The 15709-nt window shown below is 38.6% G+C and overlaps 3 protein-coding genes across 3 annotated transcripts; 2 read left to right on the top strand and 1 right to left on the bottom strand.

The window, feature by feature from the left end:
• Positions 1-498: 498 nt before the first annotated feature.
• LOC145935233 (uncharacterized) lies at positions 499-2224 on the bottom strand. The gene is made up of 2 exons (XM_083036381.1): positions 2146-2224; positions 499-917 (listed from the first exon to the last, which is right to left on the bottom strand). The coding sequence occupies exons 1-2, from the start codon at positions 2222-2224 to the stop codon at positions 499-501; spliced, it is 498 nt and encodes a 165-aa protein (XP_082892507.1).
• On the top strand, positions 2223-3338 carry LOC145935232 (uncharacterized). The gene has a single exon (XM_083036380.1). The coding sequence runs from the start codon at positions 2223-2225 to the stop codon at positions 3336-3338; it is 1116 nt and encodes a 371-aa protein (XP_082892506.1).
• A 7121-nt stretch (positions 3339-10459) lies between these two features.
• On the top strand, positions 10460-11125 carry LOC145935231 (uncharacterized). Its single transcript, XM_083036379.1, has one exon. It carries the CDS (start codon positions 10460-10462, stop codon positions 11123-11125), a length of 666 nt encoding a protein of 221 aa, XP_082892505.1.
• Positions 11126-15709: the final 4584 nt, after the last annotated feature.

The raw sequence follows: 15709 nt of genomic DNA, 5'->3' as shown, positions 1-15709 counted from the left end.
AAATCTATGGCGGGAAAGTAGTTTGCCGCGAGGACGCTACTCTTTCCAGTCAGCGTGAATGTCATAGACATATCAGCAAAACTGTTTAACGAATACTGAGTTAAATAATGCAATGTCCGTCTTTAAATTCACGTGTATCGACCGTTCGGAGAAACTGCAAACACAATTGTCCACAGATGCTCTGATCATAAGTTTGAACAGGTGTGTGATTGTACTGTATCTTTGTCACATTCCGCCCGAAATATTGCACCAATTCATTCGGTGGTCGAAGATTGCCAAAACTGTCGAAATATATAGCGCGATTCCCCCTCTTTGCGTACGCCACCCAATGAGTACCCGATCCTTTAGCGTTATCCAAATTTATGATGCTGCTCTCGTTTTGATATATACCACCGATCGGTAGCGAATCACGCATGAAAACACCTCTAAAGTATGGAATGCGCATACGTTTTGCCAGTTGCAGCAATTGTATATTAGTAGTTTCGCCCTTTGGCATTTTTAGCGTCTCTTTGACGTTTTTTTTTTTTTTTTTCTCCTTGAAACTCCTCGTCCGTGTTTGTATGGAGCGAGATACAATCCGTGACCTTCCATGGCGCGATTGTGACGTAGCATCTCTTGCAACTGACGTTGTGCAGCTTTTCCGTCGTTCACCATCTTTGCTACACCAGCCGCTCCACCAATCATGGATCCAAGCGCGCCCAACATTGATAGAATTGGCAATATGCCACCGCGTTTCGATACCGGAAGTATCCGTTTCTTCGTCGTCTTTTTCTTTGTCTTCGTCTTCGTCGTCGTCTTCAGACCCATACCGAGCTTCGTCTTGGTTTTCATCGCTGCCCAGACAGCTGTGGCGGCGGCTCTTTCACCGAGAGTCGAATCTCTCGCAATGATACGAGTTCGCGCTTTGTCGGCGAGTACTTATCCGCCACGTGTCTCTCGGTGAGATCGTTGCTCCGAGAGTACGCAATATCGTGTTCACGGCACGCCGTGTCCAATGGGTTGATACCTCGATCGCCTCTGGCTAATCGCTTTTGTAGCCGCGTGCCCGGACCACAAAACTGATAGCCGGGGATATGGAATTCGATTGGAAGTGCGTTTATTGCGTGATTTAATAGTCCTCTACCTATTTTTTTCGCTGACATTCGCTGCAATCCTTTATCATCGGCGCTGGACCGTCGATGTGGGTTCGCTGCCACGGTCGATTGTAATGTTCGAAACAGCGGCGACAGGCCTGAATCTCTGGATCCGCCTTTATGTGTTCCGGAAGCTTGTCCCACACGTAGTGGATGTGATTTTCACATTGCAGTAAAATTGCTTTTGGCACAAATTGCAGCTGTTCGGCGCTTAAACCGTGAATATCGGAAGCACTTGTTAGCAGAACAAACATTTTTTCGTTACTGAGCGATTCGTGGTTCCGCGCAGCTATAAATAGGCAAGCGTTCGATTCAATCGGGGAGTGGGAAAATGAGATTCGTGCGACAACCTTTGACGATACGCGTGACGAATTGCGACGACAGATTACGCTCGGTGGGGGACAACGCGGAGATGCGCAGACATGGTACGATGTTGCCGACTACTATACGCGCGATCGTTTGCGGCCCCTCGAATTGCGGTAAAACTAACGTCTTGATTAGTTTGATAGAAAGCCCGCACGGTGTTTGCTTCGAAAACGTGTACGTGTACTCAAAGTCACTGCAACAGCCGAAATATCGGTATCTAGAGAATTTGTTGACGTCGATCGAAGAAATCGGCTACTTTACATTCACCAATAACAGTGACGTCATTCCACCGAGCGAGGCATGTCCAAACTCGATTTTCATCTTTGATGACGTGGCGTGTGACAAGCAAGATACGATAAGAGAGTACTTTTCAATGGGACGCCACTCGAACGTTGATTGCTTCTATCTCTGTCAGACGTACGCGAGAATACCAAAACATCTTATACGCGACAACGCGAACTTACTGATCTTGTTTAAACAGGACGGTACCAACTTGAAACACGTGTACAACGATCATGTGAATACCGACATGTCGTACGAAGATTTCAGTAAATTATGTCGTATTTGTTGACAACAAAAGTATGGATTCCTAGTGATAGACAAGGACAGCTTGCTTACAAACGGGCGATACAGAAAAGGATTTAACGAGTTTGTGATACCGCAAAACGATTAGTCGCTGCCGATATTCTGTCGAGAAGAGTGAAACGCGAGCACTCTGCAGACATGGCTGATAACCATAACATTCGCGAGCGTGAAAAGATTGCGAAGGAAATTGTGAAAACCAGCGAATCGATCCGTAAGAAACATCGTGCTTTAAAGACTGATAAGATCGATGACGATATCGCAGTCAAGACTCACTTTAAACCTATTATCGAACCACTACAAAAGATTGTCGACAACGCGAGCTTGATCGGAGTGAAATACGAACCCGAGAGTAAAGCTGACGTGAAAATTAAAACGTTACCCGCTGTTAAGCGGTACGAGGAGGAGGAGGAAGATGCGACACCGAAAAAGAGAAAACGACCAAACACAAATCGCTCATCGACACCACGTACATCGGACGGATTTTTACTGGATGAACCACCGATAAGCTTTACACCGTCCACCTCTACACAGTCCGCGACAACGAGAATCCTACCATTTACAATACCCGAATCACTCGCAAACGAAAATGTTTTCGAAACCACAAGCAATTCACTTGAAACATCCGTTCGAAACACGTTACAAACGTCGGAAGGTCAAGAAATGTTGCGAGAGCACTTCAGACCACTGGGACAAAAATACATGGGCGCTCTCCTCGGTGGTGATAAAAAAAACGAGATCGATCACGTATATGGTGTCTATTTCGAAAAGGATGGAATGTTGGTCGGTAACAAACGATTTGACATGGATAAATATGATTCTATAATTATAGACAAAGTAAAGTACATTGGTACACCTGGATTATACGAGCTAGTCTTCAAGAGGATTCCCGATGATGTTATTTACACGGAAGACGATATGCAAAAATACAAGAGCATATTATTGGCGACGAACGCGCATAAACGCAAATATGAAGCGCAAGGTCAATTACGGAGCAACAGGGGATACAAATACAAACAAATAATCGCACCGTTGATGTCAATTGAAAAGAAAAAGTCTGGAAAGGGTGTATTCATGCCTCAAGCGATGACGCTAACCGACAATAAAATCGATTACGTGCACTGGGACGACCCCAACGAGCTAGTGGATCGGGTACAATTGCTCGATGGTTCGCGCCGAGCTGGCCACAACGCTCACAACAACGAGATCCTGTCGATCATCGAGGAACTTCGCGAAGCAGGCATTATTATAAATTAAACGGGGTCTCGGCAAAACTAATCAGTCGATCGGCGTCATTCGCACCGAAAAATGTCTATCAACAAATTTGGATTATTCGAACGGAGAAATGATGCAACTGGCACAAGCGATCATTGGGATAGATTGGTGAGAAGTTACGTGCGCGGAAACGCTATGTGTCGTGTCGCTACAGACTATGATGCAAGATCGCGCAAGATTCGTCGTGTAGCGCAACCTGAAGCTGACACTGATGCTGTCAACAAACTGTATGTGGAATCCTGCGTTAAAAGATTGATGAATCAACAGAAAGAATCAGATGAGAAGCTGACTTCGTTCGAGAAGGACGTGCGAGCAGTACAGACTGCGATAAACGAACTTCAACAGTACAGCTAATGCTAACTCAAAAACGACTATCAACCTGAATGAGCAGCAGTGAACGGGTTAGGAGCGGCTATCGAACGGTTATCGAACGGCTACGAAGGATTATCGAACTGCTATCTAACTACAATGAGTGGTAGTGGTAGTGAACGGCCTAGCAACAGCTGCGAACGAGGGTACGAACAACTCAAGCAGGGTTGCGAACGAAGCTACGAACAAGTCATTAAAGGCTACATACAAGGCTACTATCAACAGGAACGGTTGCGAACGGGTCAGGAACGGTTGCGAACGGGTCAGGAACGGCTACGAACGGGTTAGAAACGACTGTGAACAAGGCTGCGAACGAATCAAGAACGATTTTCGAATGGGTCAAGAACGGAAGTAAACAACGCAAGAACGGCTATGAACGGCTCAAGAACGGGTCAAGAACGGCTACGAATGGCTCAAGAACGGGTCAAGAACGACTATGAACGGCTCAAGAACGGGTCAAGAACGGCTACGAACGGCTCAAGAACGGGTCAAGAACGACTATTAACGGCTCAAGAACGGCTACGAACGGCTCAGTAACGGAAATGAGTGATAAAACAAGCAGCAGTAAACGACGATCGAGAAAAAAAACCGACGAAGCAATGAAACAACATAGTTTAGAGAGACGGCAGTTGGTGAACGAACTGCACGCGCCGGCGAGAAAAAATTTTCCCCGAAGACATGTCATAGTGCGAGGATATGATGATCTGTGGCAAGCCGACATCGTCGAGATGCGTCCGTATTCTCGTTTCAACAAAGGTTATCACTACATACTCACCATCATCGATGTGTTGAGCAAGTACGCGTGGGCCGTACCACTCAAGAGTAAAGGTGGAAGCGAGACGGCTGACGCTATCGCCGAAATAATTCGAGATAGCAAGAGATGCCCGAAAAACTGATATGGGGAAGGAATTTTACAACGCTGACGTGCAACGGCTTATACGGAAACATAACATCAATCATTATTCTACATATTCGGTAATGAAGGCATCGGTCGTCGAGCGATTCAATCGTACGCTGAAGAACGACATGTGGAAGATGTTTACGCTGAATGGAACTTACAAATGGATCGACGCGTTGCCGCGACTCGTATCGGATTATAACGCGCGCAAGCACCGAACAATCGGCATGCGACCCGCCGACGTCACCCCCGCGATCGCTGATAAACTTTTAAAAACGGTATATAGTAACATAAAGATTGCCGCTCCGGCGAAATTCAAAGTAGGTGACTCAGTACGCGTTAGCAAGTACAAGAAACTTTTCGAGAAGGGTTACACGCCAAATTGGACGACGGAGGTTTTTAAGATTGTTAAAGTGCAGCGTACTAATCCCGTAAGCTATCTACTCGAGGACTATCGCAAAACATCTGTCGCTAGAGCGTTTTACGAGTATGAGTTGCATCGTGCGAATTATCCGGACATGTATCTTGTGGAGAAAGTACTGCGCAGGAAGGGTGACGAGGTTTACGTGAAATGGATGGGATTTGACAATTCACACAATTCTTGGATACATAAGGACAATGTGATTTAATTCATATAGACTATTTATTTTAAGAAAAATATAATGTGTACAACGTATAAAATATATAAAAATATACATGAAATATATGAAATACAAAATCTTTATTAATACATCCTTTCCTTTAATCGTTACAATATATTACACATATGTTACATAACAATATATCATACACACATACACACACACACACACACATTATACTACATTATATTTTATAAGGGTATCTGGTAATGTCCCCATGGTAATGTGTCGGTCGAATCAGGTATAATATACCGCTTATCGTCGTACGGACTTAGAGCAATTTTCGTCTCGCGGATGGTATACACTTCGTGCAATTTCGATCTAATACATGACTGCTGACGTGTCATTTCAATCTCGTCATTCAGGCACCGCGTATAATCGTCGAATGTTATACTACGCGCTACGACATTACTTTTGACACCTTTTGCTTTTTTAGTGTCTTTTTTGCCGTCCACCCTCACCGCGTACATTTTTGCTCTAAGCCCGACGAATTCGGTCATTATCGCGCCGTTATTCTCGTCTTTCATCAAGCCTAGCACCTTTTTGTTTGCATGCGCTATACCGTACGCGTTGTCAATTGGATAATCGCTCGTATCGAATCTAGCGATATCGCGTTTCATGTTCTCGTACACATCATCGCACTCGATGTGATATATTAAACTGTCGGTGTCGGTGTACATTATCCGACATCTTTCACGATAGAGCGGTGACATTTACTCATAGTGAAATTCGTATAGACACACTTTCGATATATCGAGTATACACATACCAACATAGATTGGTTTGTTAAATTCTACTTCTAGTTTACGTAATTCAACGGCGATTAAATTTTCCGAAAAGACGCTCCTGCTATGGAAATTTGGTTTCGCGATCATCGCTTCCGCACCGTATCGTCCGTCTCACTTTGTCAATAATTTTACATCTACATGATTTCGAACGTTTTCCATAGTTTTGCCGAATACTGCGTTGTTCATCAATTTGTACAAATTTTTTTCAAAATCATTTTTCGCTTGTGTTCTAAATTTCGTATTGAGTTCGCTGTAATCGCGGAGCCATGCAGATTGAGTAAATTGTAATACGCGATGTATCTTTACGATACGAAGACCGTGACGTGTACACTGCTGCAGGTTGCGATAATGTATGACGTAACGCTTCTTGTCATATAGCGTCGCGAGGAGCTTATCTTCTCGCTTGCCGGGCGGCTTGTCGCGCGTCGGACAGAACGGTAGGTCAATGTGTGTGTTGTGTTTATTTTGTGGGTACTCTAGATCAACCTCGAGAATATAACCTGTGAGCGAATCCGGAGCGATCGCGTTAACGTCAAAGTTTGAAATGTCTTCCACCCATCGAAAATCGGCATAAGGCAATGGTTGACACATTGCCCATCCATACAAATTATTTACATCGAAGTACATAAGGTACGACGATGGTTTCGATGAATCATATGACTGCATGTACTTGTTATTAACATGCGCGTATCTGTTGGAGCATTGACTTAGACCACCGCGTATACCCCGTTCAATAAACATAACCATGTCGATATCGGATAAGCAATTCAAACGTAATATTTGTATGTTTTAGCATCGCGTCCCATGTATACCCGGGAAGAGTATAATAATACGCAGGATCGAGTCCATAACTCGCGATCCAAGTGTCGCGAAAGTTTTCAAAAATATCTGCTAATAACAAGACATCAGTTTTTAAGTATAAATCGCTATATTCGCCTAGAGTTCGAAGGGAGAATCGATTCCAGACGTTCTCAGCGTGCGCGTAATCGCTCTCGGATACAGTGTCACCGGTCAAAGAACTGTAAAACGATTCGCGCGGCGGTAAACGCGTGTCCTGCAGCTTGTCCACGCAGTCAATATACTCGTACGGAAAGACACCTTTTCGCGTCAATAATTCGAAATTGTGAGCGGATAATGCGGAAAAATTGAAACGTAAAATTTTTAACTTATTCTTATCGAGAAAAGATGCTAATTTGTTAAGACTAGCACTGAGAAATTTGTATGAATCGATGAATCGTAATTTTATGCAAGCTTTCCGATCTTTGTCATCGTCGTCGGTACTATTGACAGTCTTTGTAAATGAAATATATTTTTCTTTTGTTATTGGAAGCACATCTACACGTCCTTCGTATGCGGTAGCTATTTCTTTTATGATAAAATGTGCGTCGTAACCGGATAGATTGTGGAAAACTACAGGAATGATATAAGAGTCTTTGTAATTTAGATTACAGTTTGAGTGTGCGGGACCCCTGTATCGCCCAGTTAGATGACAATGATCGCATACTCGATTATCGTCCGGCGCAAACGGTTTTTCACAAATGTGACATTGCGTGGCGCTATGAAATTTTTCCCACTCGTCTGATGTTAAATTTATCATGGGGACATTATCAGACAAAATACCCTTTATGTGATGCGCTAATTTCTCGAGTTTGTTGGCGAACCACGCGACACAATCGGCACCGCGATAAGATCGGTATGCGGATAATGTTTCATCGTACGAGCATTGCACATAGTACCCAACGCTAAATACCTCGTGATGTTGATCGTATGACACGTGTTCCGATCGTATGACATGTCTTCCTCAGCACACACTCCAAGTCGGCATACATCATGAATGGAAGCCGCTCTTTTCTGTTGTAGTTGTCGAAGCCGAGCCACTTATCTTTATCGCTTGGTAATCGGATAGCGCAGTCGTTCATTTCTCCACAGTCTACCGTATGTGCCTGCAACTTGTCCTCTGATCCGAAATAATGCAAGCATCTGTGAAAGAAATTACGATTTTATTTACAATTATATATAATTTGCAATAAATATACGTACCGATCACAGATATATTTTTGACCATTGTGTTTGCTCAGTTGCGAGCTTACGAGGCGAGACAGATTTTTGATATACGCGAAATGTCCAACGTTGTCGTCCTCCTCCTCCACGTACAGCAAATTCACATGTTTTTCTCTTTTCCGATCGGCGAGTCGTATCGGAAGAATTGATAATTCCTTCTTCCTCTCGATGCCGTAGACGTTGATTGAGATATCGTTTACATGTTCAAACTTTTTTATTTGATTCAACGTTATTGGAAACTCAATGTTTTGTAAATTTAACACCGTTGTATAGTGCGGATATGAAGATGTTCTCTCAATATATTTTTCAGCGGGGTACAGAGCGGCCACCACTGACCACGCGAAACACGCATTATCCGTTGATCGCATTAATACCGCTCTCTTCGTCATAATTTCTCGCGGTAATTTAATATGACATCCTGCGCGCATAAGATTGCACTTGTTGACGTTGACCGTAAGATCGTGGATTCGTGACAATGCCCATCCGCTATCACGTTCCTGAAACTCTTCGAGAGACGTCAATATGGTTTCGATGACGTGCCGCTCATACCACTCGCGTAAATCGGACGTGCTAAAGAGTTCATAATTTCTCGTGTTAATACTTTTGTTGGCCCGCTTATCACCTGTCACAAACTCACCGTTGAACACTGTATTTACTTTTACACAGTTGTGTATTTTTATAACGTCTTGCACTTGCTCGAGTACTACACTACTAGCATCTTCCAAAAATTGTCGCGGTTCGATATAGTCTGCGTTAATCACCGCACCGGTCAGTATACGATTTTCAAACGCGGTATCGATCTCTCGCCAAACGAGTCTTCTCGCGTTATTGTCGCCACTGTAATTACCACCACTGGATATAAATTGTCTCTGCAATCGAGTTTTTGCACCCTCGAGTCGCGCGATTCTAGCAACCAAAGATTGTCTATATCCAATCGAGAGTCGCGGACGCTTGACACGGCTGTTTTCTTCGAGCAGTTTGATAAATTCCTCGCAGCGCAGCGCCCATTCAAAATACTCGCCCAAGGTGGCGATTTGATGGGACCGCTCCAACAGGTCGCGTTCAGTCTGCTCGATGTTTTCCATTTTTCCACACTTTTTAAAATCACGTTCTATAGAGCACTTGCACCCGCTATACTTTTTTTTTCGACCGACATATCTGTGCGCTTGCAAATTACGTACTATGGTTTGAAGTGGCAGCAGTCCTTATTATATTTCGTCTAATCATTTCTTCCTCTCTTCATGATTAACGGATTGTTTAATTACATATCAGAAAGGTGATCTCCCTTCATCACGTTATCGCTTTTGACACAGAGCGGCCGGACATCGGCGCTCATTTTTGTTTATAAAAATTCAAGCGGCCGGACATCGGCGCTACCTAAACAATGAGAAAGAATTCCGCTTAGGGGGAGGGGAAAGGTACCGCAAAGGCTGCCGAATATCGGCGCGTAATGCAACACGGTCTTTTACCGCGAAAAAAAACACGTGTTCCGACGTGTTCATTGCGATAAGCGCGACCCCCCAAGATCCCCTCAGATTGAGGAGGGGAGGTACCGCGTGGGTGGCCGAATGTCGGCAAAATTATCGCAAAATAATTCTTCCTAAACAATGAGGAAGAAACGTCACATATGGGAAGGGGAGGGGGAGGGCGGAAGTACCGCCAAAGCGCGTCGCCTTATGGGGGAGGGGAGGGGAAGTACCGCGAGGGCGGCCGAATATCGGCGCTCACTTTGCGGTGTTTTGTTTATAATAAAACATGGTAGATAATTCAAATTAATACAATACGCTGTTTTGTTTATGAAAAACAATACGCGATAAGCGTCTCCCGCACAGCGATAAGCGCCCCCGCCCCGCGTGACGTCATCCCCCTCGCCTACAAGATCCCCCCCCCGCCCCACGTGACGTCATACCTCTCGCCATGGAGAACCCCCCGCCCCGCGCCCCCCTCGGAGCCCCATGGGTTAGAACTCTCATTGTATTCCTACTCCCCTCAAAGGTGAGCTCGCTTTCGGCTCGCTCTCGCCGTCTTTATGTTTTGCCGATATGTGATTTTAACTTATTATTCGCGAGGGTGTCGGCAAGAATCCGCTTTCGGCATCTTTCCGCCTGGTTTTTTTTATTTACCGATTTTGTAATATTTATCGGTCGCTCACGATATCTGCAGCTGTCCGTTTCGCTGGGCACGTTTTCGTTTTATTATATACGTGCCGCTTAGATTATTATTATCTCTTTTCTTCCTTTTTTATTTACCTAACAACAAACTTCGCCTTGGTCGTGGGAAAGAAAAGAATCGTGGAGTCCGCCGGACGTAACAGTTTTTTTTTTAGACTTTTATGAGGAATTGAGCATGCACGTGAGCGACATATCGTATAATGATGATAAAATGTCGCTGTTTGTGTTCGTACCTGCTTCGTTAACCTCAGGTAGATGGATGATCAATGAGAATATTAGCCACACTGACCTTTTAAATTTGACTAAACGATTGTCGAGCAGCGATGGACTCTATAAATTGCGCAATCTGCTAAGAGATAGTAGAACAACGAACTTAAATCGTGTTACACCTGACTCTTCTTTTTCGCACTTCAAAATTGAAAGAAATCTGACAATCCGCGAGCTGCTGAAAGCATTTGGCGACGAAGAATTGCTCACGTCTGAGATCTATCAAGCTGGGCGTGATCAATCAGGGCAAAACTTCAGTGTGCACATCGGCAAAGCTGTACACCGTACTAATATCAATGTCAGAAGGAATGATTCGGACGTACATGCGATGACTGTGATTAACGGAGAGTCCTCTCCGGACAACAATATAGTCGACGTAAATTGCAACCATCCGTTCGTTTGGTTGGTCTATGACACAGAATATGAAGAAATCATGTATGTCGGCACTTGCACTAATGCTGAGACCGTTTCGCAAATTGTACCAAAGGATATAGGTCAGTCATCTCAAACACACGATCCGCGGGACGCATGCGGCCCGCTAACGAAAAAGCTGCGGCTCTCCGAAACCTTTTAAAAATAGTGTGGACAAAACAAGATTTGAAGAAATGGATTCTTTGAAAAAATATGTTTTTAAAAAAATGGTATTTTATTAATTATTTGAATATTAAAAGAATGCAACCCTCAGTTAAAAATAGCAATAGTTTAAAATAGTTTATGTGGCCTACGCAAAACAAATTTACATGTTTGATAAAGATTAAGTTTTAGAAAAACACAAATTAGTTATACAAAATGATTAATATAACAAATCTATAATTATTACTGCATAATGGTATTTAATTATTGAAGCTTTCATTTTCTCTTAAGTGATTCAACTTTTGGACGATTTGAATTGACACGCATTATACTTTGTGTGCGATATACTTTATGAACAATTTTAACTTTTAAAAATTCGGAGGCTAATAAAATAATCGTTTTGTCATTTGAATTTAACGTGTGCTTGTATTAAATTTGAATTATGAATTTTTGAAACTAAAAAAAAAAGAAATCTCGTATTTTTTAAAGTTGTTTTAACAAAAAAGATTGGAATCATTCTCATTAATTTATTTCATAATTTAAAGTTGACTGTTTTATAATTTCTTGCCTTTCTAATTTACTGATAAATATGTAAAACATAACATATACAATAGTAAGCATTGATATTATTATTTGATGATATATATAATTTATAAATTTCGATAAATCAGTGAAATGATATACACATACATATAAGTACATATTCATACCTATATATTTATATATATTATACACTTGTGTATGCATGTATGTATGTATAATATTTCTGTCACACATTTCATTAAATTATTGTATCTATATTTTTTGGTAGAGCCAATTTAGAAATTAAAAAATTGTTCATATTCGAAGTTTAACATTATACATTATTGTACATATTTATATATTGCTTACACAATTATGTGAATAATAATTCTACTATCAAAATTTAATAGAACATACATTAATACACTCGTCCACAAAATTAACGCATAATAAGTAATTTCATGTAAACATTTCACAAAGTTAAGTATAACTCCGCTAAAAATTATCGTATTTGAAAAATATTTTTTCACTGACAAGCTTGAAGTCTCTACTTTGAAAAGCTGATTAAACAGATTCTGAATTTATTCTCCCTCCTGCAAGCTACCCCTTCAAAAATAAGGACGTGATTTGTCTCTAAAAAATTGAGTACTTTGACGCACTCCACGGGGTGAAACAAATTTTTTCGCAAATCTTATCATAATCATCGTAAAATATAAACTTTTCCTTGCAAATTAAAGAAAAAATAAAGTTCGTACAATTTTTTCTCGCGGAGTTATTACGTATCAATGTTACCTATACATTTTTATTCAATTACCGTCAGCATTAGCATTACCCCATAAAGTTGCACTACGGAGAAGATAGTTAATTTTGTGGATCAGTGTATATCTTTCTCTTTCAAACATGTGCAACAATGCGATATTTTTGACTCTATTTTAACTTTTTTATAATGTTGCTACAGCTGATTGCATTATAATTTATTAATTTTTTTTCATAAAATATGTAATTTAAATTTTCTTTTATATTGTCCAACATTAACAAAATCGATAAATTTGTAACATTTTTACATTTGACGTACGCTATATATGCATATATATATGTGTGTGTTTATCTATTTCTATATATTTTCATAATTGTATCATGACATATATTTATATAAATATAAATAAATTTTGAATTTTTGACATCAATATTAAATAATATGTTTTGATGTCTTTTAATTATGTGTATCTGTGAGGGAGTGCGTTTGTATCCGTGTGTATATGTCATGAATCTGATAGAATGGTTATCTTCAGTCTACGAAAAATCGAGCGAGAGTACGGTTTCAGATTTGAAAGTTATAAGCAAAAGAATCTCACGTGAAAGAAAAGATATACCAAGAAGAACAAAATAATTTCACATTCGTCTCAATTATCATCGCAAATATTGCATTCTATAGCAACGCTAATTAACAATACGTGAGCAATTCTGTAATTGTTAAATAATATTGCGATCAAAGCTGTTAAATAAAATATTTGCAAACTTCGTAGGATACATATTTTTGTGTCTATAATACTTTTGCAATTTTATAACTAAATCTGAATGGAAAACAGGATGAGTAAAAAAAAAGCAAGAAACGTTGGTAAGTTCGAAGATTATTATATAAAATTATATAATTGAGTTGATTTATCGAAAAAAAATAATCTAAAATATATCTTGCTATATATAAAAATGTATTTTCTGGTATTTATTTTATATATTGTTGTCTAAAGAATTTATATTTTAATGTTATTTAATGGCAATAATTTGACAAGTTTTGCAATTAGATTGACAAATTTTTTTTCTAAATATGGGTTAATTATAATTAAGCCAATTGTATAGCGTTTTATATATATGCACAATAAATTTAAATTTAAAGTATGATTTTGTCAGTTTTCACGGCAGAAAGAAAGAACATTAAATTTTTAAATATAATAAATTGGAGAATGTAATTTTTCTATTTTTTGACATTAAATATCACTTTCAATTTCATCAATAATGAAATCCACCGATCTCGCAAGTACAATATGCTTGTGATATATGTTCAATTATATTATATTGTTAAGAGTCTTATGAGATTTATTTATAAATTTTAATTGTAATAGTTTATAATTACAATGCTTAATATTTGTTTCTTCTGAATTTTATTTTTTAAATATTTATCTATTTTATTCTTTAGAAAATATACTGAAGGAAAGGCGTTGTGTCATTAACAGTCTGAACGAAGTTATATAGGTCAATCCGAATAGAAATTTTGTATTCAGTTTGCCTTGCATATAAGTATGAAGGACTCTTCATAACATATTTAATGGTCAAAAGTGCAATTAAGGACAACCTAAGACTTATTCTTTTCTTAGAGGAGATCAGCAAATCATATTTGATAAATTATGGCAATTATATGATGGATATAGAGGTAAATATTTCTGATTCTGATGTATTTTTTAAATAATATATTCTATAATGGAAAAAAGTCAAAAAATGAAGTTTGTGTATAGAATTACATGTAGAAATAATTATGTACAAAAACTCCGACAATGTGAGATTAATAAAGGTTTAATTACGTTGATAAATAAGAAAGATTTTTTTTTAGCAAAATTAAAATTCAATATTTTGTCACAATTTAAATTGGTCTCTCTCTCAGTAAGCATTTATTTAATGATAGATTCTTTGAAAAAATTAAGAAATTTATCTTATTAAAAAAGATCTCTAAAATTTTGATTTTTTTCATTTTGATTACATGAAATGAAGTAACCGAGCGAATTTTAAGAATATAGCCACACATAAATACAATGCTTGCTAGAATAATAACTTGAATAAAGCAATTTATAAATGATTGGTGTCTGTTGTCTAAGAAGGAATAAATATCTTACAAACAATGATTTGACATTTTCGGTTTCAGAATCCATGGGGTAATTCATTCCTATTGCAGTCATAAAGTACAATGTTGTATTAAACATCGTATGTGTTTACATGATGCACTATTTTACTTTTGTTACGCACCAATAATGCAAATAGATATGTCGAGAAATTCTAAGATAAAAATAAGTTAATCGACAATTAAAGGAAACGATAGAGGGATACATTCGTGATCCCATGGGATTATCGGTAGTCGTTCAAGATATCGAATTTTTTTTTATGACATCTATCTGTTGCAATCCCCAGATTTCACCGGCTGATCAAGCTGACGTACCAATTGCACCGACTATTAATGATGATCAAGTTATTAGCTGTGAGCACGCCATATTTTTATTTTATTTAACTTACATAATATAAACCTTCTTATAATATAATCTATTTGAGTAATCCTAAACGAAAAATGTCATGTTTTGTAAAGGAAATATCACTTAAATTTTATTTTCATTAAACGTGTATCTGGGTATCCAATAAAAGTAAAAATACGAAAAATATATGTAAAAAAATTTCTTCACCTCAAACAAAATATCAAGAGTTCTGCTCTATAAAATAATCTATTAACATATAACGAAAAAGATGTTTGTTGCTTAACAGCTGCTATAAGGAATTTGTCGCGGTGCAATTTGTCAAAAACACGCAGTTGGTATCCGGGTACCCATAACATTAATGAAAGATTGAATAAATATAAATTAAAAAATATATATGAAAGAACATTAGAATTAGATAAAATCATTGCAGAATGTAACTTCTTTATTTACATATATTCATATATATGTATTTATATATGTATATATTAATAATATTACTGTCATAAAATTATGTCATTAAATTATTTGTATCGAATTCTATGGAGGAAACATTTTGGAAGCGATAAAATGTTTCGCTGTCGAAACTCAACATTATATATTATTATCTATACATATTTATACCTATGTTTACAAAATTTGTAAAAATATTATTTATACTGTGATCATGTATAAAAAAAAACAATAGAACTGTCTTTCTCTTTCACATATGTATAATATGCTTAATGTGTTTTAATTTGCTATAACATTACTGTAGCATATATTTTAATTTTTTTATAATATTTATACATCTTTCTTTTTTAAAGTGTAGCAATAACAGAATCGATGAA

Source organism: Prenolepis imparis, unplaced genomic scaffold (genome assembly GCF_030444845.1).
Source record: "Prenolepis imparis isolate NDT839.2.m4 unplaced genomic scaffold, iyPreImpa1.0 SCAF_4, whole genome shotgun sequence".
Lineage (NCBI taxonomy): Eukaryota > Metazoa > Arthropoda > Insecta > Hymenoptera > Formicidae > Prenolepis > Prenolepis imparis.
The sequence above is the reverse complement of the archived record's forward strand: the minus strand, read 5'-3'. Positions and strand labels throughout refer to the sequence as shown.

Excerpts from the sequence above, each read along its gene's own strand:
- LOC145935231 (XM_083036379.1), top strand. The coding sequence starts at position 10,460 with ATGCACGTGAGCGACATATCGTATAATGATGATAAAATGTCGCTGTTT.
- LOC145935233 (XM_083036381.1), bottom strand. The coding sequence starts at position 2,224 with ATGTCTGCAGAGTGCTCGCGTTTCACTCTTCTCGACAGAATATCGGCA. Across the intron at positions 918-2,145 it reads TTTTGCGGTATCACAAACTC|TACTCGCCGACAAAGCGCGA; the intron begins GTTAAATCCTTT and ends GTGGCGGATAAG.
- LOC145935232 (XM_083036380.1), top strand. The coding sequence starts at position 2,223 with ATGGCTGATAACCATAACATTCGCGAGCGTGAAAAGATTGCGAAGGAA.